The sequence below is a fragment of the Pelmatolapia mariae genome, linkage group LG12 (genome assembly GCF_036321145.2).
Source record: "Pelmatolapia mariae isolate MD_Pm_ZW linkage group LG12, Pm_UMD_F_2, whole genome shotgun sequence".
Classification (NCBI taxonomy): Eukaryota; Metazoa; Chordata; class Actinopteri; order Cichliformes; family Cichlidae; genus Pelmatolapia; species Pelmatolapia mariae.
In genome coordinates, this window is record NC_086237.1 from 32,558,736 (window position 1) to 32,581,702 (window position 22,967).

General features: G+C 37.2%; 1 protein-coding gene across 1 annotated transcript; it reads left to right on the plus strand.

Annotated features, from left to right (window-relative positions):
- The first annotated feature begins 815 nt into the window (after window positions 1–815).
- On the plus strand, window positions 816–18,293 carry mccc2 (methylcrotonyl-CoA carboxylase subunit 2). Its single transcript, XM_063490429.1, has 17 exons — window positions 816–1,025; window positions 3,041–3,107; window positions 4,158–4,242; window positions 4,515–4,616; window positions 4,873–5,000; window positions 5,783–5,895; window positions 7,262–7,375; window positions 7,550–7,614; window positions 8,885–8,984; window positions 9,082–9,177; window positions 11,171–11,243; window positions 11,359–11,435; window positions 13,761–13,827; window positions 14,139–14,295; window positions 15,178–15,292; window positions 16,648–16,733; window positions 17,894–18,293. The coding sequence occupies exons 1-17, from the start codon at window positions 894–896 to the stop codon at window positions 18,009–18,011; spliced, it is 1,695 nt and encodes a 564-aa protein (XP_063346499.1). The 5' UTR covers window positions 816–893; the 3' UTR covers window positions 18,012–18,293.
- Window positions 18,294–22,967: the final 4,674 nt, after the last annotated feature.

The following is a 22,967-nucleotide window of genomic DNA, read 5'->3' on the forward strand; positions in this document are numbered from 1 at the left end:
TTTTTTAATTTCCATCTGAAAATGGATCTGCAAAAATTTATTCAGAAGCCGATTTACAACATTGAGGAAAAATTTACCAACTTAGGCCTCTATGGACAATAGATAGTTGAGAAAATGTTTAGATGGGTGTTTTTTTGTTCCCATCACAAGGCTAGAGAAAGAATTTAAAAGCTACACCTAAAGGTGACTGAACATGCCACAAAAGTTTTTAGCTGCCACTCTAAATTTGATGCAACAAATATGAAACAGTGCTTACTTCAGTTACAGCAGTACTGTTTTCATAACAAGAAGAACCTGAACGGGGATCTTATAGTAAAAAAAGTGTTTAGGCTTTTAAAAAGATGCAAGATTCTTTACTTATATTTTGTTTAATTATAGCTGTACCTTTACTGGTGCATACAATTCAAATAACATATATACTAATGTGTGTGTATGTATAAATATATGTAGATATGTATAAGACTATCTATATTATATATAAATATGTGATTTTGGAGGATGTAAACAGTACAGTTTGACAAAAGAATTGCACATCAGAGCTATATATAAGTAAGTTTAAAAACTAAAGTGATAGAAAATGCTGCATTTAAGACCACTCTTTACACTATTTGTGTGAAGCTGTAGAAAAGGTTGCTATAGGGAGCTTGATTTAAATATTTCAACCATATGACATAATTGTAGGATTTAGAAGTAACAAAAAACAAGCAATATTCATAAAAAATGTGGCGCATTTTCACAAATCAGCACATGTAAACCGTTTCTTTAATCAGAAGGTGGCGATATGGAGCTCTACTTCCCCTGCCAAGAACCACAAAAGAAGATTACCGCTAGGTTACCTAGCAGGCTAGCAGTTGCTAAATTTGATCCCGTTTAGTTAGTCGAGAACATTTAAAATGATCCTGCAGTCATTCAGACCGTGGTTGCTTCGTTGCAGGAGTCTGCCGTTGGCTTGCACAAGAGCGTACCACGCAGATCAAGTCGCTCGACTCGGCTCACAGCCTGATAAACAGACTTCTGAATATCAGGTAGGTTAGCCTGTTGCTAACGTCTGCTAGTCAAACAGTAAGGTAACAGTTCGGAGAGTTCAGATGCATCCAGGTGAGGTGTTTTACACCTGACAGGCAACAGGAACTAATAAGGTTCCCACACACGAAGGAAAGTGTTTGTTTAGTCTGTCCCCTATGTTGAAGTTCACTCTAGAGGTCAGACTCCTTAAAAGCTAAGAATGTATCAGCAATATCAGCGCTGAAGAATTAAGTGAGTTGTGGATCTAAACAGCGTGCAAAAAAGTCTACCAGTCTAACTGTGAAGGTGCAACCTCTGAAAGTAAAAGACACAAATAACAGCTTTGCATGTCATTGCAACAACAATACACTTCTTAGAACAACTGATTAGTGAGGCTTGATGTTTTATTGCTTAAAGTTGCTAGTTTGAAGCTATAATTTTGTGATTATACCAATGGCACAAAACAGTCAATTCATCCTCAGTGGCGCAATCATCAGCTGTTTAAATACAACATCAAAAAAATCACTGGATGGCAATACAGACAGACCAATTTTCTTGCAGAGAGGCTCTGTCTCTCATATGCACACAAGGATTGTAGTGCTTTCCCACTTAAGCCATTAAGGGTTAGTTACTGGAGGCCAGTTAAAGGTACAGAGGTCTTGTATGAATCAGACTGGTGTTCATAGCAGGTTACTGTTGGGGTTGAGTGGTGTTTTAATTCAACAGTTAATCTGTTTTTTGTGACAGCGTGTTTTTGTCGTTCACAATTTATATGTGAATTACAAGTTTCAAAATACAAGATGATCAACTGCCCTTGAAGGTAAACTGTGTAAAAATCTCACCATGTCACTAGGTATCAGTAGATTGCCGATTGCAGTCAACTGAATTTTTTTTCTTACATTAACCAATTCAAGTGCATAGTACTAGCTATGTTGACCACTGTAGGACAAACAACTCTGGCTGCCATTAATCTGTAGTGTGTGTAGGTTGTCAGTATATGTCCACGTTTATTTACTGGAGGAGGCTGCAAAACCTTGTGAAAGGAGTCCAATACAAATCGATGAATCAGTGAAGCTCACTTCTGGAGGTGAGTTGTTGAGGGTATCCTGAACTTTTCAATTATAAGCACTGCTGTCTTTGCTGCTGTTTTCTGCTGTTTTATCAAGTGCCTCTAACATCGCTGGACTCAGACTCTTAGCAAATAAACTCTCACCAGGTGAGAATCCAATCAAACTATTTGTCAGAGGCAAAGTGTGATTTTTAGGACAATCAAGCATAATATTAACAGACACAATATTAGCTTATAACCAGCTGTTGCTGTTGTTTGCTGGTTTATAGACAGCTGTCCAGAGATCGGAGGATCGCTTGTCCAATCTGATGACAATAAGTAACTGTGACAATATCGGGAATAACTAAGCATATTTAAGCATGTTTTCATGTGTTAGAGCCCTGACTTCAGTTCAGGAAATGAGGCTTGAGGTGAGCAGGATGAGGATGAGTTTCTAACCACATGCCGCTTGCTCCTTCACGTTTTCGCTTCTTTGGTGAACGAGGTCTACTCTCTGTTTATAAACCATAGGTATGATCCTTAAATCATATCACATCTTGAATCTGCATAATTTGCCTCCATTGTACTGCCTGTGTGTTCTCTTCTCCTCTGCCTTTGGCGTACTACGTATGTGGTCCGTCTCTGGCCACACATATAAAAGGTTATTTGGCCAGAATGGTGATGCTCATCTTGTCCATTGTATTCAGTTTGGCGGAGCAACATGGGAGCTTCCACAAACTGCTGACCTGTGTTTTTTAATAAAATTATCAATTTGTTGGAACACATAACTAAAAACTAATCAATGTATATTTATGAGTACAATTCTTTTTCTATTAAATAAACTCAAAAAATGACTGACTCTATCTTTAAGGAGAGCGTTTACATCAGCATCATCATTTACATTTTCTTATTTTAGTGCATATCTCTTACAGAAATTGGATTAAGCGGAAACTCTAACAAATGAATTTCTCTCTTTTTGTTTTTCAGGAGAATTATGACCGAATGAAAGTTCTTGTTGATGAGCTGAAAAGCCGGACAGAAAAGATTAAATTGGGTACGTGTTCGCACACAGCAGGTTACGCACAACCCCAGAGATAAATTCATCACTTTGTGTTTTCATTTCAGCAGTGCAAATTAGTGCCTGAGTTCAGGCAATCTGGGTGATGAAATTGTTGCCCAAACATCATTGCTTACACCTTTGTGATCTAGTAAAGTAATCAGGTTCCACTTGTAGATGATTAAGCCTTAAGGGACCTGCTCTAACAAGTAAACGTGTAAACAGTCTTTATATGGGAATATTTGTTAAACTGCATGCCGTTTAACACATAGTTAGCTGTTTACTTGATCTTAACATAATGTAAAAAACACAAAATAATCTGCTTCCAAACTCTGTAATGAGAGGTTGCTATTATTAGAGAGGCGTAGTCAGAACTCAGGAGAAAAGGTGTGTTTAAAAGCAGTAGACAAGACATATTAAAAAATGTATAAGTTGTTATGATTGTGTAGTCTACTATGCTGTTTAAATATATAATAAAAGTAAGAAATATAAAACTTGTGTAAGGTTGTTATTGTTTATAAAACATTTGTTTTTCCTCTTCTGTTTATTTGTTTTTAATTCTTTTTCTCTTTTTGGTGAAATTTAGTTATAAAAGTATTGCTATTTAGAGCATGTTCTGTAAAAAGTGTAGGTGTAATAAGGTTTCAAATTTTTGTTTTTCGATAAATGATGACTAAAAAAAATGACAAAACATTGCAACTAATTGACCCAACAAAAGGAATAAATGTGCTCAAAGTGACAATAGAAATGATTTTCAGTAAAACACAGAAAGTTGTGACCCCGACCGAGGTACATGTTCGCTTATTTAACAACCCTACTGGCACACAGAAAAACTTCAGTAACTACAAAAGTCACAAAGAAATGAATAAAAGCCTGTCCCACCAGGGATTAGCGATTCTTGGTAATTTTTTATTTTTATTTTTTTTAAACCATCAGCACTGTCATCAATGCTACTTGCAGGAGTAGTAGTAGTAATTGCAAAATATTCTCAAATTGTTAAGTTTGTAATTTTGTTATTATTAATTTATTACTTTTTAATTAATTCAGGAGGAGGAGAAAAAGCAAGAAGACTTCATACTTCCCGTGGGAAACTGTTGCCTCGAGAGCGCATAGACAGACTGCTGGATCCAGGGTATTACTGCCTACTTCTATCTTTGTCACAGATTTAAAAGTCATGGCTGTTTCACCGCCCCTAGCTTTTGTCCTAGAATTTGTCCTTACACAAACTGTGGTATCACTACTTTTAAATGTCTGATGGTGTCTACAGTACAGTTCTCTGTACAATGAGAAGAAGCAAAAGAGGATAACATTTCTCTAAGCTAAAATGTGCTATTTCAAATGAAACATGGATGCATGGATATGAATTTGTCTTCTTTTCCCCGCTTTTATTTCATGTTATTGCAGGTCTCCATTTTTGGAATTTTCCCAATTTGGAGGATATGAGTTGTATGGAAAAGAGGAAGTCCCAGCAGGCGGTATAATTACTGGAATTGGGCGGGTTTCAGGGCAAGTGCTATAAATGTTTCTGATATTCACCAGATTTGAATGTAATGCCTTTAAAAATAGTGAAAGTGTTTCGTTCTGATGATCATATGTAAAAATGGTTCCGTTTAATAATTTGTCACGGATGAAAATTTGTATTTTTAACCACAGGATCAGATCCAAAGTAATTACAGTGTAGGTTTTCCACTAGAATCTCAATTGAGTACCCCAGGTGCATAATCTAATATTTATTTATTCATTCTTTTCTAAATGTTCATAGGGTGGAATGTATTATTGTTGCAAATGATGCTACTGTCAAAGGGGGAACATACTACCCAATTACAGTGAAGAAACACCTTCGTGCACAAGAAATAGCCCAGCAGAACCATCTGCCATGCATTTACTTGGGTGAGTATCTCCATATTTGTAAGGGTTTGTAAAACACCAATAAACGATTATCTGCAAAATCAAAGAATAATAATATCGTTAACATTATTAGTAATAAACAAATAATAATAGTAATAATAATTTTCTACTATCCCTGTTAGAATTTAACTTTAAAATACAGTTGTACTGTTGGGTTAGAGCCTGACTGATATATGTTATATGATATAATGGCTAAAAAAATAAACATTTCAAAAGTAAGAGAGAGATGGATGAAACACTTTAACTGTGTTATGAGTGATGGTGTTGCATAGTTTGTCCACCAGAGGACACTCTGCAATTTCCCAGTTGTACACTTATTTGGTACACCACAAACACAACAAAACAAGCTTACCTGTGCTGTTGGCAGAATGTAAATGAGTAATCAATGACTTGTTGTAACAGTAAACCAAACTACATTTTCATTATATCTTAGTAAACACGCATAAATAACTGCTGGGGAAATCTGTTTGTTTCACACATCTGAAAAAAAAAATATTGGCCAGTATATCAGATTTTTAAATCACCACATATTAGTATCAGTATTGGGCTTAAAACCCTATAACAGTTTCTTAAGGACCTTATGGGAGAAATCCTAATATTTGTTTTTTGTTTTTTATTCTTGTTTGGTCAATATTTACACCAGAGACATCCCAGAATGCCTTGCCTGAGGATAGCAGGGAAGTCTGTCTCTGTAATCTAGCTATAGTCGAGATGTTTATATTAAGTGAGTTCTTTGAATATGCTAATGTTTTTATCTCCTTCAGTGGATTCTGGCGGTGCTAACCTACCCAGGCAGGCTGAAGTCTTTCCAGACAGAGATCATTTCGGGCGCATTTTCTACAACCAGGCTAGGTTGTCTTCAGAGGGAATAGCACAGGTGATGCATTGTATTAACTCATTTAATGGGCACAAAAGCAGCACGATAAAACCCTAATGCAGTGGCTTTATAATTTGCTTGCCTCCCCCGATTACGTCTTTACTAAAGCCCATTATTGGGCTTCCACTGTATATTTGTTTACCTTTTAAATAATGATTTTTGTTATTCTGTCATTCTATACGTGTAGAAGGCAATATAAATTAATATATATGAAAGTCACAGTCCTCTTTTAAGTTTTTTTTTAATTGTTTAATTTTTTTCACCATGCTGTCTTGGGGCAAAGGCCATTTTGCTGCAAGGCAAAGGCAATAAAAATACTGAGCGACAGATACACAAAAGAAATTAATTATGGCAGCAGGGGCGTTCATGGCATGTTGGAACATTGTGGGAAAAGCTTCCACGAACAGAAATTGACAGCAGTCACATGATAAACTACATTAAATTGAATTTAATATTTATTTAAGAACACAGAAGAGCCTTTGTCACCAGGGTTATATCACATTATACTGCTCGGTATCTGTATCTTTTGCAGTTCTGGTAGCTCTCTCTTTTATCAGCCATACATGTGTTTACATCCTTGTTGAAACAAGAAAAATATCAAAGAGCAGAGGTGGTATATTCAAATGAATTCCACGCTTGAAGGTTGCACCTGCAGGCTACTCAAATTCATCTTATATATGATGATGAAGAGAACTGCAGCAGTTTTGCACTGTGCACGGTTTTGCACCTGTCTTGCAGTCACATCTCTATTGATTCAAGGATGATAAAAAGCGGGATATATTGCTCACCAAACCGACCTTCACTGTGTGTTAGTTAGAAAGCTGTTTTCAAATTCATCTGCAGGAAGACGAAAGTTTTTCAGAGCTATAAAATGTTTTGGCCAATGTAATGTTCTTTTGGAATTTTTCCTTCACTTGGCAGAATAATATATGTTCAGAATTTATTTCTGGAAGAGTGTTTCTCTTGAAAATGGAACTTTTCTATGAGACCACCTGAAATAAGAGTTGTAGTTCCCACATCTAAATTGAATACCATTCCTGGTCCAATAGGCATCATAAAGTCTGCAGTACTCATAGCTTAAAAGTTGTTGTTCAGTGATCTAATGGCCATTTTGTTTCTAGTATTTTAACTTTTCAAGTGAGACTATAACCTGATTTTTTTTTTTTTTTTTTGCTAATGGAGTAGTCATAGGTGGCATTATAACTGCACACAAGGTTAATTAAAATTTTAAAGAGGAAAAAACCGTAACCATATGCAAATTATTCAAAGCAGAGTAATGAAGATATCTTTGAAAATGCCTGAAGGATATGTTTTAATATTGTACATGTCTGATATGAGACCTAACTATTTTTCTTCTCTCTTCAAGATTGCTGTCGTGATGGGCTCCTGCACTGCTGGAGGAGCGTATGTGCCAGCAATGGCAGACGAGAGCATCATCGTACGGAAGCAAGGAACCATTTTTCTTGGAGGACCTCCACTGGTTTGCTAATTTTTTATCATTTCTGTCATTATTTAGAGTAACTGATAAACAGACAAATATTGCGTTTCATTTTATAGAGCTAAATGTTTGTTCATATAGCAAGCTATATATTTGAACTTGTACTGAATACAAGAGATGAAATGCATATTTCCTGGTAATATAATTCCTTAATAGGTCAAAGCTGCCACTGGGGAAGAAGTTTCTGCAGAAGATCTTGGTGGTGCTGATCTACACTGCAAGTATGAACAGATCATTTTTATGGGATATGTGGGATAGCGATTCCATGTTAGCTTTCATCTTGACTTTTAAATACCAGGGAGATAGCTAAATAGTTTTCGCAAAATATATACATCAGGACTTGATGTTCGTATCCCTGAAAATGACGATTTAATCTCCTCTGTGCCCTTGTGTTATACGTCCAGTTTGGGTATTCAAGTGATGCTAATTACAAGCTGGGTTGATAGAAGAGTAGGTTGTTCTGTTACTGAAATCATAATGTTATACAGATCCTTAAAGCTTGTTTCTGTGTCAATCAGGAGGCAGTACTTCACAATGACAAAGTGTTGTTACACAAAAGAAAAAGACTAAAATATCCAGATATCCCATTTACATAAATATTCAGACACTTATTGTTATTTTCCCTTATTGTCATGTTGGGAAAGATCCCACAAACTTGGAACACCATCATTTTAAACGCTTGTCTCATTATTCTTGGTAGTTGTTTGGTAGAAGCTTCACCAGGTTTTTTTTAGACATCTCGAGATGCTTTTCTGGGTTCAGGTCTGGACCCTGACAGAGTTTTTCCCCAAGCAACACCATTGTTTTCTTGGCAGTATGCTTCAGGTTAGTCTTGTGTGATTTTAGTTGCTTGTTTAACCGAGGTCCTTCTTCCCAGATGACTCAATTCGGTTGAGCAGCCAAATTTAGGAAGACTGTTCCAGGATTAAGAATGATGGAGGTTATTGTTCTCTTGGATATTATTGTCTCTTTCCCCAGATCTGTGTCTTGAGACAATCCAATCTAGCACACCTACCAATAGTTCTCTCGACATCATGACTTGGTTTTTTCATCTACAGTCTGCTGTGGGACATCATATAAACCCCTGTGTGCCTTTCCTGATTATTTCTATTTAATTAAGTTAGGCACAATTGGAATCCAGTCAAGTTATATAAACATCTCAAAGATCATTGCTCTGTTGTGAGTGTCATAGCAAAGGATTTGATTTGACTTGGGTAATTAAAGTGTTTCAGTTTCTTTCTTTCTTATTTTCAACCAATTAACAAAATACAGTTTGGGCTTTGTCTTTGTTTCATATAAAAATGAACTCAATCCAATTATTAATCCATGAGACCCTTTCATGGAAAACATGTAATGGTCAGGAAACTTTCTACCTACACTAATGTACTACATAGAAAGTACTGTAGGTTTTTTTCCCCACAGTAATTATCTAATTAATGATTTATGAGGTGATATTTTCGATGACTGCCTTTGTTTTTTCTTACTTTGCAGAAAATCTGGAGTGACGGACCACTATGCTTTAGATGATAACCACGCTCTTCATTTAGCGAGAAAGACAGTGCGAAGCCTTAACTACAGAAAAAATATCGAGGTCAGTCTGTTGTTTACAGTCGACAATTTAAATCAAACTGTTCTCTCTGTAGCTTCACTGACACCAAGTCTGTTTGTTTTGTTTGCTTTTTTTTTAGGTTACTATAGAACCTCCTGAGAGTCCTCTCTATCCTGCAGATGAACTCTACGGCATAGTCGGAGATAACTTGAAACGTAACTTTGATGTCAGAGAGGTAATTGCCCAGTTTCCAGAACGATGGTTTCAAGTTGCACTTAAAAAATTTGCTTCTATATTAAGTGACTGCTTCACAGGAGTATGTGTAGCTCTGTGAAATATGGACTACACCCTGTTATTCACTAGCTTGTAGAACCAGCAATAACTTGGAGTAATAATGTTCTGTATGACTTTATCAGTGTTTCACATCATTGTGGTGGATTGTTGTCCCACTATTCTAACATTGCTTCAGTTCATTGATTTCTGCAGAGCTCTCCTAACGTACCTGCACAGCATTTCAATCAGTTTGAGGTCTGGGCTTTTATTGGGCCATTGCAGCACCTTGATTCTTTTCTTTTTCAGCCAGTCTGTTGTAGATTTTCTGCTGTCCTTGAGATCGTCGTCCCGTTACGCAACTCAGTTGTGCCCATGCTTTAGCTGTCAGACAGATGGCCTCATTTGGCTTTAGAATATGCTGGTATACAGAGGGGTTCATGCTTGACTCAGAGACTGTAAAGTGCTGCAAAACAAGCACAAATCATCTCTCTTCCACCATGCTTGATAGTTGGTTTGAGGTGTCTGTGCAGATCTGCTGTGTTTGGTTTTCACCTTACATGGTGTTGCGAATTATGACCAAATATCTCCGCTTTGATTTTGTCCAAAGGATATTGTTCCAGAAGTCTTGTAGTTTGTTCAGAAGCAACTTTGTAAACCTAAGCTGTGCTGCCATGTTCTTTTCAGAGACGAAAGGCTTTCTTCAGGCTGCACTAACAAACAAGTCCCTTGTATTTCTAATTGTACTGTCGTGAATGTTAACATTTAACATACTAACTGGACCCTGTAAAATCTGAGATGAAGTTCTTGGTTTTTTTACGCCACAGAAATAAAAGGCTGATGGGGTATTGTTGTCACCCTCCTGCGTGAGCGGGCAGGTGGGCAGTGTGGACACCCACATTTGTGACTACAATAACTCAAGAAAGATGCGATGTAGATTTGGAAATCTTTACCATAGGTGCATCTGCTAGAAGCTAGAGTATTGCCCGGCCTGAACTTTGGTTCGATTTCCTGGGAAGATTGTGGCATTGTACACCTGAATATTCCAGAGTAGAAAATTTCTGTTCAGTTTTATTTATACAGCTCCAAATCACAACAAACTCTCAAAGCTTCTGCTTTTATAGGTCACACTTGCTGATGATCAGTAAATCAAATCTGGTTAGCAACACCTGGCTGCTACTTATCCTGTTCCTATGGAATTCCTATGAAGCAATGAGGGTGTACTTAGCTTTTCACAGGACTGCTTGGAAGATTTCTTTACCATTTCTGAACATTTCAGAATCTTATTTGGATATTTTTTAGGCTACTGTGTTGAACCCCTTAGTAATTAGTTTAAAATGGTGAGATAAATAATAAGACTTTTCTTTGCTGTGATATTATTTCTTTAATTTGAGTCAAATATAGTAAAATCATTCATTTATCTCATTGTTTAGTACAGCCAGAAGACTGATTTACACAATGTGGAAGTGCTATGACTGCTTTAAGATTTATAAATAAACCAATTTTGATTGGTTTATTTATAAATCTGGCTGTCAGAGGTTCAGAATGCAATTTAAACAATGTTGAGTTGTCATGTTCTCCTATCAGCAGCTGAATCAATAATAAGGTGGCTGGCATCAGTCACTTTGCTTTTCTGCTGTGTGGCAGTGCTTGCCAGATATTCTCTATTGGTTTAAAGCTTGTGCCCTTTGATTCTTGATGTAGACCCGCGAGCAAGAATTACTGCTTACTCTAGAGATGCCAAAGTGTTTGTATTGTAGAACAGTATTGGCAGTCCATTTAAGGTTGTAAGATCAACTGAGTGCAGCCTCTTTACAGGAGTTTTTCAAGTGTAGCATTGCTTTTAGCAGAGTGAAAATCACTTAAATAAGTAGAAATTGTTGAAAAGTTGTCACTATCTGTGTTATTTGATATTGCATCACATTTTTTATAACTTTTGTTTACTGATTGGATTGCAGGTCATTGCCAGAATTGTAGATGGCAGTAGATTTGACGAATTCAAGGCATTCTATGGAGACACGCTTGTTACAGGTATGTGAACTAGTATTGATTTCAATTTCCAAGACATGGATGATTTTTTTTTCTTCTCTAAATTTAAAACCTAACCATTGTTTGAGTTCATTCATGTGAATTTGTACCTTTTAAGGATTTTCAAGGATATTTGGTTATCCCGTTGGAATCATTGGGAACAATGGAGTCTTGTTCTCAGAGTCTGCAAAAAAGGTAAAGGCACTTTATAGCTACAGATAAATCAAACTGTAAAAACTGTCTTTTATCTGCAAAAACAAAACAATACAATAAATAAATAAATAAAACCTATACAAAGTTAAAAGCTGAATTTCCAGGAGACTGAGTTTTGTACTGTTTATGTGCCTCTCAAAATGTCAAGGACTTTAAACACTGTGCGGAAATAGTACAGATAGCGTGCTCCACAGATATTTGCTGCTTATGAACACCAACATTTTTCTGTTTGTAGGTTATTTGCACTTCTCATTCACAGTAGAGTTGCAGTGTTTCTCCTATGCAAGAAGCCTTAAAATGCATCTTTCCATCCTTTCACGAGTAGTCTGATAAATATGATAGCATTTAGAAACCATGCACGGAGAACAGTAATAATTTTCATTCAGTATAATTCACTTAATTCTCAAGCCAATTTGCTGTGCACAGAGCTAAACTTTATACAGGCTTAGGGAAGATGAGGGGCTGAATTTGTGATTATAGACTAATAAGTTTTTCTAAGCACGTTTTGAATTGGATTACAAGCTTGACCTGAACGAAGATTTCTTTCATTCATTTTTATTTTTTATTTTTTGCGAGGTCTCAACATGACATTATAAGCATTGGCTATCTCGTCACTATAATTACTTTCAAAAGGGTCTGATACAGTGCCTCAGACAAAGATGTGGAACAGACATGCTCGGGGAGCATATTCAAGAAAAATCAATACAGTACCTGCATTTCTGAGACACGCTGTCATCGCTAAAGACATGCCCAGGCTTCCATTATGCTAACTGTTAAACTGTTAAAAGCTTTTTCCCAGTTTTTTCTGTGTTGATAAAAGGCAGAGGTATCAGAGACGCGATTAGATTTCTGTTGTTCACACATTCAGGAGCAATGTTATAGATAATCTTATCTCATACTACCTCATGCTACCATATTATCTCAATAGAACACTTTGCTCTCAGACTGCAGGCTTACTTGTGTTTCCGAGAGTATTTAAATGTAGAACAGGAGGTTTCAGGCCCCTCTTCTACGGAACCAGGTCCCAGTTTGGGATTTGGAAGACAGAGACAGCCTCTTTTTTTAAGATTAGGCTTTTGTTCTTATAGTTAGGGCTAGATCAGGTGAACACACTCTTAGTTATGCTGCCATTGGCCTAGGCTGCTGGGGGCTTCCCATAATGCACTGAGTGTTTCTTCTTCTTCACTCATCTGTTTTCACTCTTTGTGTTTATACTCATAAAGAGTGCGTTGCATTTAATCATCAGCTATTACTTCATTCGTCTTTTGTCCTGTCTCCCTTCCCTTACCCCCAGCTGGTGGCAGTATATGACTGCCCCTCCCTGAGCCTGGTTCTGCTGGAGGTTTCTTCCTGTAAAAGGCAGTTTTTCCTTCCCACCGTTGCTTGCTCAAAGGAGGGTTTCTGACTGTTTGTTCTCTTTATTATCGTAGGGTCTTTACATTAAAATATAAAGCGCCTTGAGGCAAATGTTGTTCTGATTTAGCGCTATATAAATAAAGTTGAATTGAAATTGAATAATTTCACAGAGAAACAGTCATATTTCACATTGTTTCCAACTGTTGTTTGCACTTTGCAAAACACAACAAAGTGTTTCACTGAAAGAGAGCCAGTCGAGGAAACTGCCAAAATAAAGAAAACACCTGAGTAATTCAGCAATACAAATATATGGAAATGAGTTGTCTCCACATAGTTCAGTCTTTTGTATGTGTTTGTCTGTTCAATATTTCCTGGCAGCTCTGTGTTATGCAGTGATTTTTTTCTGACATAACTGAAGGCCATTCACCTCCTTCGTATTCAAACTAGAATACACCAAATACAAAGTGAGTGTAGTGGCAGGTGAGCTCGCTCCCAAAGTAACTGGTTTCTGTTATTTCAGGATGGATTGAGGGGAGGCCATGAACTCTGTTGCTTGTTTTATTTATTTATTTATTTTTTGTATTAACAGATGTAATGCAAGATTCAAAAGCATCACCTCAGGCAACATTGTGACAGTTTACATCTTCTTGTGAAAATACAAACTCCAGATGTAATCCAAACTTTTCAGTGGGTTATTACCCAGATTTCACCTCGAGCACTTCACCGGATAAACTTGTGTGCTTTGAATATATTTTCTTAAAAATTTACACATCTCTTTCCTTTGGCAGTTCATTTAAAGTTTATGGTCTCTTGTTTATTTCTTGAGAGGCCCAAAAAGTAAATCATTACCATCTTGTACTATTTTAAGGTAATAGATGTTTGAACTCTGGGCAGTTGTTCTTTAGGTCTGAGAATGTATGAGATGTAATGAATATCTGAAATTCTTTTCAGGGGACGCATTTCATTGAATTATGCTGCCAACGAAACATTCCACTTGTTTTCCTCCAAAACATAACAGGTCGGTGGGAATTCTTCAGCGTTTTGGGGCTTATTTACATCTGTAATTTTGTTCTGTTGTGGGGTTTAGATGTTGTTTGTTACTCGGCAAACAATTCTGAATATTATTTACTTTAATTGCAATGTGATCTGTGATCATACGGATAATTTTATAATTTACATCATAACCAAATCTTATTATATGATGTACAAATCTGTTTCATTAATCTCCCAGTTTGACTTATTTAGTATTTAAGATTAACACAGCCAGACTTTCTTCCTTGAAATAACAACACAGGCTTAGGCTATCTCTTGTCTTCATCTTCATCTCAGGCTTCATGGTGGGTAGGGAGTATGAAGCAGGAGGAATTGCCAAGGATGGAGCCAAGATGGTTACTGCGGTTGCCTGTGCCAGTGTACCCAAGATTACTGTTATCATTGGCGGCTCCTATGGTGCAGGAAACTATGGCATGTGTGGCAGAGCCTACAGGTATGAAGAAATTCTCTGTAGGGATGAGAGGTTTGTTGGAATAAAAAGGCAGCCCTGGTAACAGCTAAAGTAAATTAATTTATTGTGAACTATTGCGAAACACATTAGCTGCTTCTCTGCGAAATTCAAGTGTACAAAATGTACAAAATATACAAAATGCAATTGCCTTTCATTTTGTGCATCAGATAGCCTTGGGCGTCTTGCGTGTAGGTGGTAGTGACCTTTTGTAACAGTAAAAGAGACTTTCTAAGTGGAACCCTTTCAAAGCTGAGAACTATTTTAAAATTAAAAAAAAAATCAATTTTAATCAAAATTGTCATTATTTTGTCTTTTTAATTTTTGTCAGATATTTTTCAAAGACTAGGAGTGATAAGAAGCTGAATTATTGATGTGTAGCGTCCTTAGTGAAGAGCACTCTACAACAGAGTGCAGTGTATTTGTATAGATAGATTGATGGATGGAAGTCTTGAAATCACTTGAGGAAGTTTATCAGATTTTGCACAGCTCCCTCTGGATAGAAAAAAATGGCTTTAACAGTATTAAAATTACCATTCAAATAGCTTTAAGCATGTATGAAGTCAGTGGAATGATAATATTATTGTGGGCACACTCATGTTTAATTCCTATCAGGTTATTTGAGCTGTAATAAGCGTCCTCATGTAAATTGAAATAAGCATAAATGATTTAGCGTTTTGGAAAGTTGGAACTGATACTCACCCTCCCTTAGTCTTACTAAGTACTTTTCCCAGGTTAAGCCCTCCTAGTCTCTCAAATCATATTTTTGATGTTCAAGGTTTCTTTTGTTATCCTATTGGTTGTGATCTAGGTGACTATTCTGGGTCTCGAAACATACTCAAATTGACACTGTTTCTTGTCTCACAGCCCACGTTTCCTGTACATGTGGCCAAATTCCCGAATCTCTGTAATGGGTGGTGAGCAAGCTGCCACTGTCTTGGCTACCATCACTAAGGATCAGAGGGCACGTGAGGGAAAGGAGGTAATGATTCATGTTAATCGCTTGACACGGCAGACTAAAATCTGTGCTCCGCTGGAAAGGCTTGAATTGGCTTTAGTGGGTTTCCTGCCAACAGCATAAACATTATGAAAGACACTTTTCTTTCAATAATGGTTTGACATGGCACAGTGAAATAATTTCAGTGTTAAGTGTGACTGTGATGACTTATCCTGAATAGTGTAGCCATCAAATGGCTGTTATTAAACGGTGTCAGGTATGCTGTTATGGGGCTATTAACCAGTGCATTAATAGCTTCAGAATGACACCTCACATCAGTGCCCTGCTGACAGCCGTTTTGATGATGTTTAAAATGTTTCAACTCAAAAAGGTTGTAAAAACTAATCATGGGTCAATTTTTGAACAGGTATCAAATATTCTTATTTTTTTCTGCTTTTATTCTACTTGTCTTCACAGTGGAACACAGGTTGAACTACCGCGAGCTTATTAAATTATACAGTATAATACAGCTTACATGTTAAACATGTATTAGGTGTACAGTCAGTACTACAGTTGAAATGTATTTGTTGTTTGCCCCACGAAAACACAAATGACAGTATTCTGAGCCTGCACCACTCATCACTTCCACCAAAATAAGAACTTACTTTGTGATTAACCAACATAAGTTGAACTTTATGTGAGAACTCAAATATCTGGTTCAGTCATTTAGAGCACAGGATGGTCTTTTCCTTGTCATCTTCCTAGTGTAATTGCAGTGTCCGATTGCAGCCATGTGAGTGCAGCAGGGGTAATTGTGCAGTGAATTCCCAGCAAGTATGGTGTCATGTGTCGTGCCTCCTGCAGGCTCTACACTAGGTACCCCTCAAATGAAGTGTTTCCAGTAGAGAGAATGCATCCGAAGCATTTTATCTTCGATTATGTGCTTCATGTGAGAAAGGATAACTTAGGGCGATGAGTTTATGTGTGAAAACACGTCTTCCTGGTTAAAATTAAAGCAGTCCAATATAGAGAGCTTGGAATGAATTACAGTCTAATGAATTCATTTTTTTCTTCATACCATTTCTTATATTTTTGTTGCTGTTTAATTTGTATTTTTCCCCCTTTTAAAAAAATTGTTTCTGATATTTACAGCAGTTTGGCCCATTTATATCAGTAAAGATTAGCTTTGCGTTATTTATCCAGTGTTTGATCTGTTTTATTATGTTCACAAAGATTGGCTTGGTGTTTTCAAGCTGGGGAAATTGACCTTCATGGCAAATGAAATGGCTGTGTGCTTTCAGCTTTACATTTCACTACACCTTCAATAATTCAGACAACCTTTAAAACGCCTCTGGCGCAGGTCCTTACCGCCTAATTCTATTTTCTCAATATATTCACAGTTCACAGCAGAGCAAGAGGCTGCCATGAAGGAGCCAATCGTGCGGCGGTTTGAGGAGGAAGGCAGTCCGTATTACTCCAGTGCTAGGTGAGATCTGCTCATCCAATATGTTGTGTTTTAGGGATGTGTGTAATAAAATGAAGGACTACACATAACTGAGTCTTTGAATTTCCAAAATTGGTTTAACTACTGTTGCTAAGATAAAATGTTGTTTCTCGAATGGCAGCACTGGCCACAAATGAACTATCAACAGGCCACCAGCATGTGTTTATAATTTATTTTTTAAACTCCTTTCAGTAATCTCACATTAGCCTTATTTTCCAAGAACTAAGAAACCACAAGACTATTCATGCAGGACCAGTGATGCTGCGATGTTTTTCTTTTGCATCAGATGTCCTGTTGTTTAAATAATAAGAGCCGTGTTGTTCTTTTCATTTAGTCCCTGAGCTGTTTTCATTGTGTGTTTGAAAGCGTAGAGTACAAATCCTCATGTGGTGATTACATGTGCATCTTAAAATGAGATGGATAGTATACTGTACATATTTATCTAACTGGAAACGGCCTCACTGACATTAAAAACCAATATAGTTATGAAGGTTAAACAGACATTTCAGAGCATGTCGGTGCTTATTTTTGCAGTTAATTGTATAAAATATAAAGAAAGAGAAAGGCCAAGGGGAAATCAAGGCCCCATTACACACTAATTAATCACAAGCTACCCTGAAAGCACTTGTCAAATTTATGTGTGTCATTAATGCTTGAAACCACTTGTATCAGAATTGCTTGCTGTGGAAGCATCAGTTAATGAATAAAAAAAATTAGCTAACTGCAAAAGAGTAAGAATTTTGAAAACTGATTTATCTCTTCATTTATTTACGACTTAAGCAGGAGCTGGTATTAGTTTCTTAAATATCAGGACTTGCTTGTCTATTATAATCATTTATCTGATGATACACTTATAATATACACATACTATATTATATTAACAGCCATATTGTTTGCTCTTTAATGAAATATACGTCCGACTCTGAAAAGAATACAAATCTGATACCTTGCAGAAAAGAAAAAAAATGCAAATCTTTAAACCTAGACTATAAGGGAGGGAGTCATCCAAAGAGAGGAAGACAAAACCTTGACACTCTATTAAAGTAATTGATTATAGTCCTGCACAAGCACCGCAAGAAGTATCGCATGAGTGAGGAGTAATGTGCCATCTAATAATGTGGAGCACTTTATTATTTTTACAGGCTGTGGGATGACGGGATTATTGATCCTGCTGAAACTCGTATGGTTTTGGGTCTGAGCCTCAGTGCAGCACTCAATGCACCAACAACGAAGACACGTTTTGGAGTTTTCCGGATGTAATGCTCATTTAGTTTGTACATATAGAGACACGAGACTTAGTATAGATTTACTGTTTGTATAGTATTTCTCGTAGTTTACCAGATTGAGTAAAAACTCTCACAGAGTTGGGATCGCTTGACTTTGGATACCTTGAGATGTGAGTGGATGATGGAACTGTTGTGAGACACTTCCCCTGTTAAGTTGTGCCTTAACTGTTTTCATTCCAGTGGAAATGCACGTTTTCTTAAATCTGTTTCATTTGTTGGCTCAAGTACTGTAAATGAAAACAATAAAAAAAAATGTGAAAAGTTCAAATTGCTGCCTTTTCATTAATCGTGAATGGCCAGAACGAAAGAAATCTTCATAAGGGGGCACTGTTTAGCTATAAATATCTGAGGTAGTGTAGAGGAAGTGTACAAGCACGCACAAAAGGACCTGCGTATATAAAAGGAGAAAAAGTATTTTGAAGATTTCCAAGTTTAGTGTAATTATTTATTATTTAGAGACACTGGAGGGTTTATTCTTGTCTGGCTTTCTGGGGCTTCTGCTTGTTTATTCTTTTATTGTAAAGCACTTTGTGATGTCTGCTGTGGAAAGGTGCTGTGCTACTATTGTGTCAAAGCAGGCACAAATAGGATGTGGTCTTATATCTCATGCTGCAGACACAGTGTGCTGTGTGCCGAAGCTAAGCCTCAGAACGAGAGTTCTTCACTTTACCAGCTGGCCAGCCTCTCTTTCCTGCCCTCCCGGTTTTTCATTTTGTCAATTTATCTTTTTAATTGAACATGTTGCACACAGTTGATATGTTCACATATTGGTATAGACCATCTGAATTCCCCCTTGCAACAAGTTAGGTTTTCCTCCGAAGGATTTTCAGAGGCCAGGGATTTGGTGCAGAAGTAGATTTGAATGTTTGTATGAAGCCAGGTGGTTAAAATGCTTAACTGGAAGCCCTTCATGCTCCTCTGTGTGTGACTGTGTGCCTGGTATACTGAGGCTGTGAGAGCCTCACTTTGGGGAGAGCAAAAATACTCAGGCCATGATATGTGTGGAAGATGTGTGTGTATGCATGTGTATGCCACCCACACACACACTTTTTAAAACTGGTTTGCTGGTTATTTCTTCCTTCATGTTCCACCAAATGTCACTGTGGGAGGACTTACCAAGCACAATGGACCCTTCTTCAAAGTTTTTACTGAAGTAAAAAAGCCATAATGATTCAGAAAAGTCCTATCTTAAGAATGTTTTAACATAGAGTATACATCAGAGAGTGAAATATCACTTAAATGTCAAATTTTTATTCAATTTTTTTATTTAACCAGGAGATATGCAGAGATCTTGAGAACTAGAATCCTTTTAGGAAGAGCGTCCTCCACAAGATAGAAATCAACAGTCACAGAACAACACATGCATAATACATTAAAGAAATGAAGTATTGAGATTAAAAATATTATAGAAATACCTGAAAAATGTGTTTCACTGTAGGTCAATGTGGCAGTTCTAGTTAGACAGATGTGACAGCCTTCAAGTCATCTCAGATTAGTCATATTTAGTGAGCTCAGCTTCCTAAGATTTAGTTGGTTTTGCAGCAGATTTCAAGCAGATGGAGCAGCATATTTGAAAACTCTTTTTTTTCTCTCTCAAATTCAGTAGAGGCTTTGGGGATGGATAAAAGAACTAAGTCTTGGGAGGGAAGACAGTAACTTCCTACGCATTTTTGACTGATGTAGGTCAGTAAGTAAGATGGGAGCAGACCAAGAATAGTTAAATAACAGGATGCCAGCAGATGAGTCTACAGGACAACAAAGCACTAATCCATCTGAAGCACAGATACAAACAATTCAAAGAAATTGATTCAAACAATCAAAAACATACACTGTAGAAGAGCTGTACTGAAAGTAGATCCCGCAAAGGAGAAATGCAATGCAACAAAAGTGACTATCCTTGCAATCGCTGACACAAACGTTAAAAAGAAAATACCGAAATGAAGGTGAGTACACCTGTGTAAGTCGACTCTTGGACATATCCTCTGTCTATATCCATGTCTGCACCATGGTTCCTGATGGGAAGAACTACCTGAAGGAATTTAAAAATCCGATTCAGTGACCAACTAAAAATCAGTTGAAACACAGTTGTGACAGTAATCAGGAAGATAAGAGTGGGGCATAATAACTCTAATCAGAGGTGCAGTAGCCGTCATCCTAGAATGATTCCACAGATAGTGCACCACTTACAATCTAGCACTGAAGCACAGATGGTCAAGTGCTTCAGCCTTGGCACAGGGGTTTTCAATGGAAATCTGTGTCTCCATTGAAATGCTTAGCACAAAGGACACAAGACTGCAATATTAAACTTTGCTATAGAACATAAAGAGTAGCTTGAATATTGGCAGCAAATTCTTTAGTCACATGAGACCTAGAGAGCTTTGTTTGGCTCAGATCGATTCCGGCATGTTTGGCCTGATGTTGGCCTGGAACAATGACTGAATTCATTGTCCTGACAGTGAAGCACAGTTTGATGTTATTGCTGAGTGCAAAAGGTGTTGGGGAGGTGACATTTGTAGATTGCACCATGAATTCTCGTGAACTAGATAATTCCCTGTCTCCAGAAGCCTGGCAGAAGAAGAATAGTGTAACATGACAACAATTCAAAGCACACAGCAAAAGAGTTTCACACAAGTGTTCTTAAAAAATAAAAACTATGAAATGCTCAAGTATGTGCCTGGTTTGGATCAGAATACCTCTGTAGTAGAAAGTAGAGAAATGTAGAATAACAATTCTCTCCTGAAAAGACAGACTTAACTATTTCTCTCCAGGAGCTTCTATAATGTTTGTGTCTTTCATAATGAAAAGGATTGAGAGTGTTATTAAAAATGAAATAAGTATGAGCTTTAAATATCCACAATGAAAGGTGTAGTGACTTTTGTTGGATTGAATTCCTACTGTGAGGTCTGTTAATGCAGTTACTGTGAGGTGATACAGTTTTGACTCATTTCACATGTAAGTGATACATAAGTGTTACAGGTGTGCACTCGCTTTTGTTGAAGCTGTTTATTTACAGCCTTAGTGATCTTTCCTACTGATTTGAACTACTTTTAATTACAGTAGCAATTAAACTTATAAAACGTTTTGCCTCTGAGGATGTGAGCTTCTTCTAGGATTCACAGGAATAAGAGGTAGTTGGGATAATTTCCAAGACAGAGGCAGATTTTTCAGACCAGGCCACTGGCAGCACTGACCATAAGCATATACTTTCCTGTGTCTCTTTTGTGTGAGTGCTGTGCATCTTGTCTGTGTCCGTGTACTAAATCGAGTCTGTGTATAGAGTGCATTCACAAACAAAATGCATTGAAGTGCTAAAGAAGAAAAGGCCAGCTTTAAAAGAGGCAGTTTCAGTCAGTCACAGTGAAACAGAACGGTACCTTAGTTGAATATTGTGGTACCTCATAGAGAGGCCAGCCATACACAGTGGGTTGCCATGCGTGGGTCGTGGTATCTAGGGAGTCTGGCAATCTTTCGAACTTTGAGGAAGGCTTCAGAGTAAACTATGGCTGCAGCAGACACTGCACTGAATCATAGCAACAAACCAAAGATTTAAATTTTATTTTTTATTTATTATTTGCTGCATTGTTCCATCGCCACATGAAAATAATTATAAGAAACCACATTTGCATAGCATATCTTACAGCTCTTAACTCACTCAGTTTGTACTTAGATTGTAGTTTGAATACAATCTTCAACTAAAGAATATGTAACTATTTAGCTCTCCGCTCCTCCACAATCACTATTACTTCAGGTTCCAGTGTTGAATTTGTTTGTTTCTCGCCCACCTTGTTCTGTAACATAGTCAAACCTTTGACTTTTATTTGGTCAAGGATAAGAAGAAAGTGGATTTCTCTGTTTTAGATCAGTGAAATGTCAAACTATGCCAGCTACCTGATGTAAAAAAGCAAATCTTTGTTTTGTGTACTAGTCATAAATGAATTTAAACGAAATTCAACTACTCTGTACTCTATAGTTTGCTGCTTAAATGAAACCCTAGGCAATTTGAGTGGCACCCATCCAGTGCGTTGGATTTATTAAAGTCTTTGTGAGTTAGTGTTAGATAAGTAGAGTTACATCTTATTGGGCACATCAGTAACATTCTTTTGACATTCTTACCCTCTAAACATTTTTTTTTTAGCTCAGCTCTAATGCTTTAGTTTAATGTTTCATTGATGGCAGATCAATTATACTCAATCCCAATAAATCTGCTGGGACACTTATGACTCATGTCACCCCATGGCCTAGAAATAAAACTCTGAGTCATTCTTAATGCTGGTGTCCTGGTGGTAGCATGATGATTGTCTGACAAACACGTCGCCTGATGACCACGTGATCCTTAAAATGAAAAATTCAAACTCGAGTATATTTTGTGTATTCATTCACTTTTAAATGATTTTCACTGGATAACCGTAATGACCATTTTCCAGTTCAGTTGAAACTCATTGTCCAATTGTGCTTTGTTAACCGTGGTTTGACTGCTTTTATATTTGAGGCCCAAATTGAGCCCACTATGAATCATTAAAATAAATCCTTTTAGCCTTTCATTTTATTTATGCTCACGTAATATGTTATATTTTAAGGAGTATGTATATTGCTAGTTTTTAAAACTAGATAGACACGTGGAGTTTCTGCACTTTTACTTTTTTAGTCTAACAGAAACCCAAATTAGTTGCTTTGAATTTATTAATCGCTGGAAATCGTATTTTATTAGTTTCGAGGCTTGTGCACGACCTCATAAGATAAAATCTTCCATTCCTCCAAAGTACCAACTTTGTATCCTGGGTCCTAGCAGAAGAGGCTGCAGGCTCGAGGGGCAGCTGCAGCCTCACACCTCACTCGTGCCCGTGTCGGGTGGCCCGGACGGCGAAGTGTGAATCCTTGTGGTGCAATCTACGTCTGCACTATCGCCGGACTGACAGAGCCGGAGGTCCAA

Excerpts from the sequence above, each read along its gene's own strand:
- mccc2 (XM_063490429.1), top strand. The coding sequence starts at position 894 with ATGATCCTGCAGTCATTCAGACCGTGGTTGCTTCGTTGCAGGAGTCTG. Across the intron at positions 3,108-4,157 it reads GACAGAAAAGATTAAATTGG|GAGGAGGAGAAAAAGCAAGA; the intron begins GTACGTGTTCGC and ends TAATTAATTCAG. Across the intron at positions 7,376-7,549 it reads TTCTTGGAGGACCTCCACTG|GTCAAAGCTGCCACTGGGGA; the intron begins GTTTGCTAATTT and ends ATTCCTTAATAG.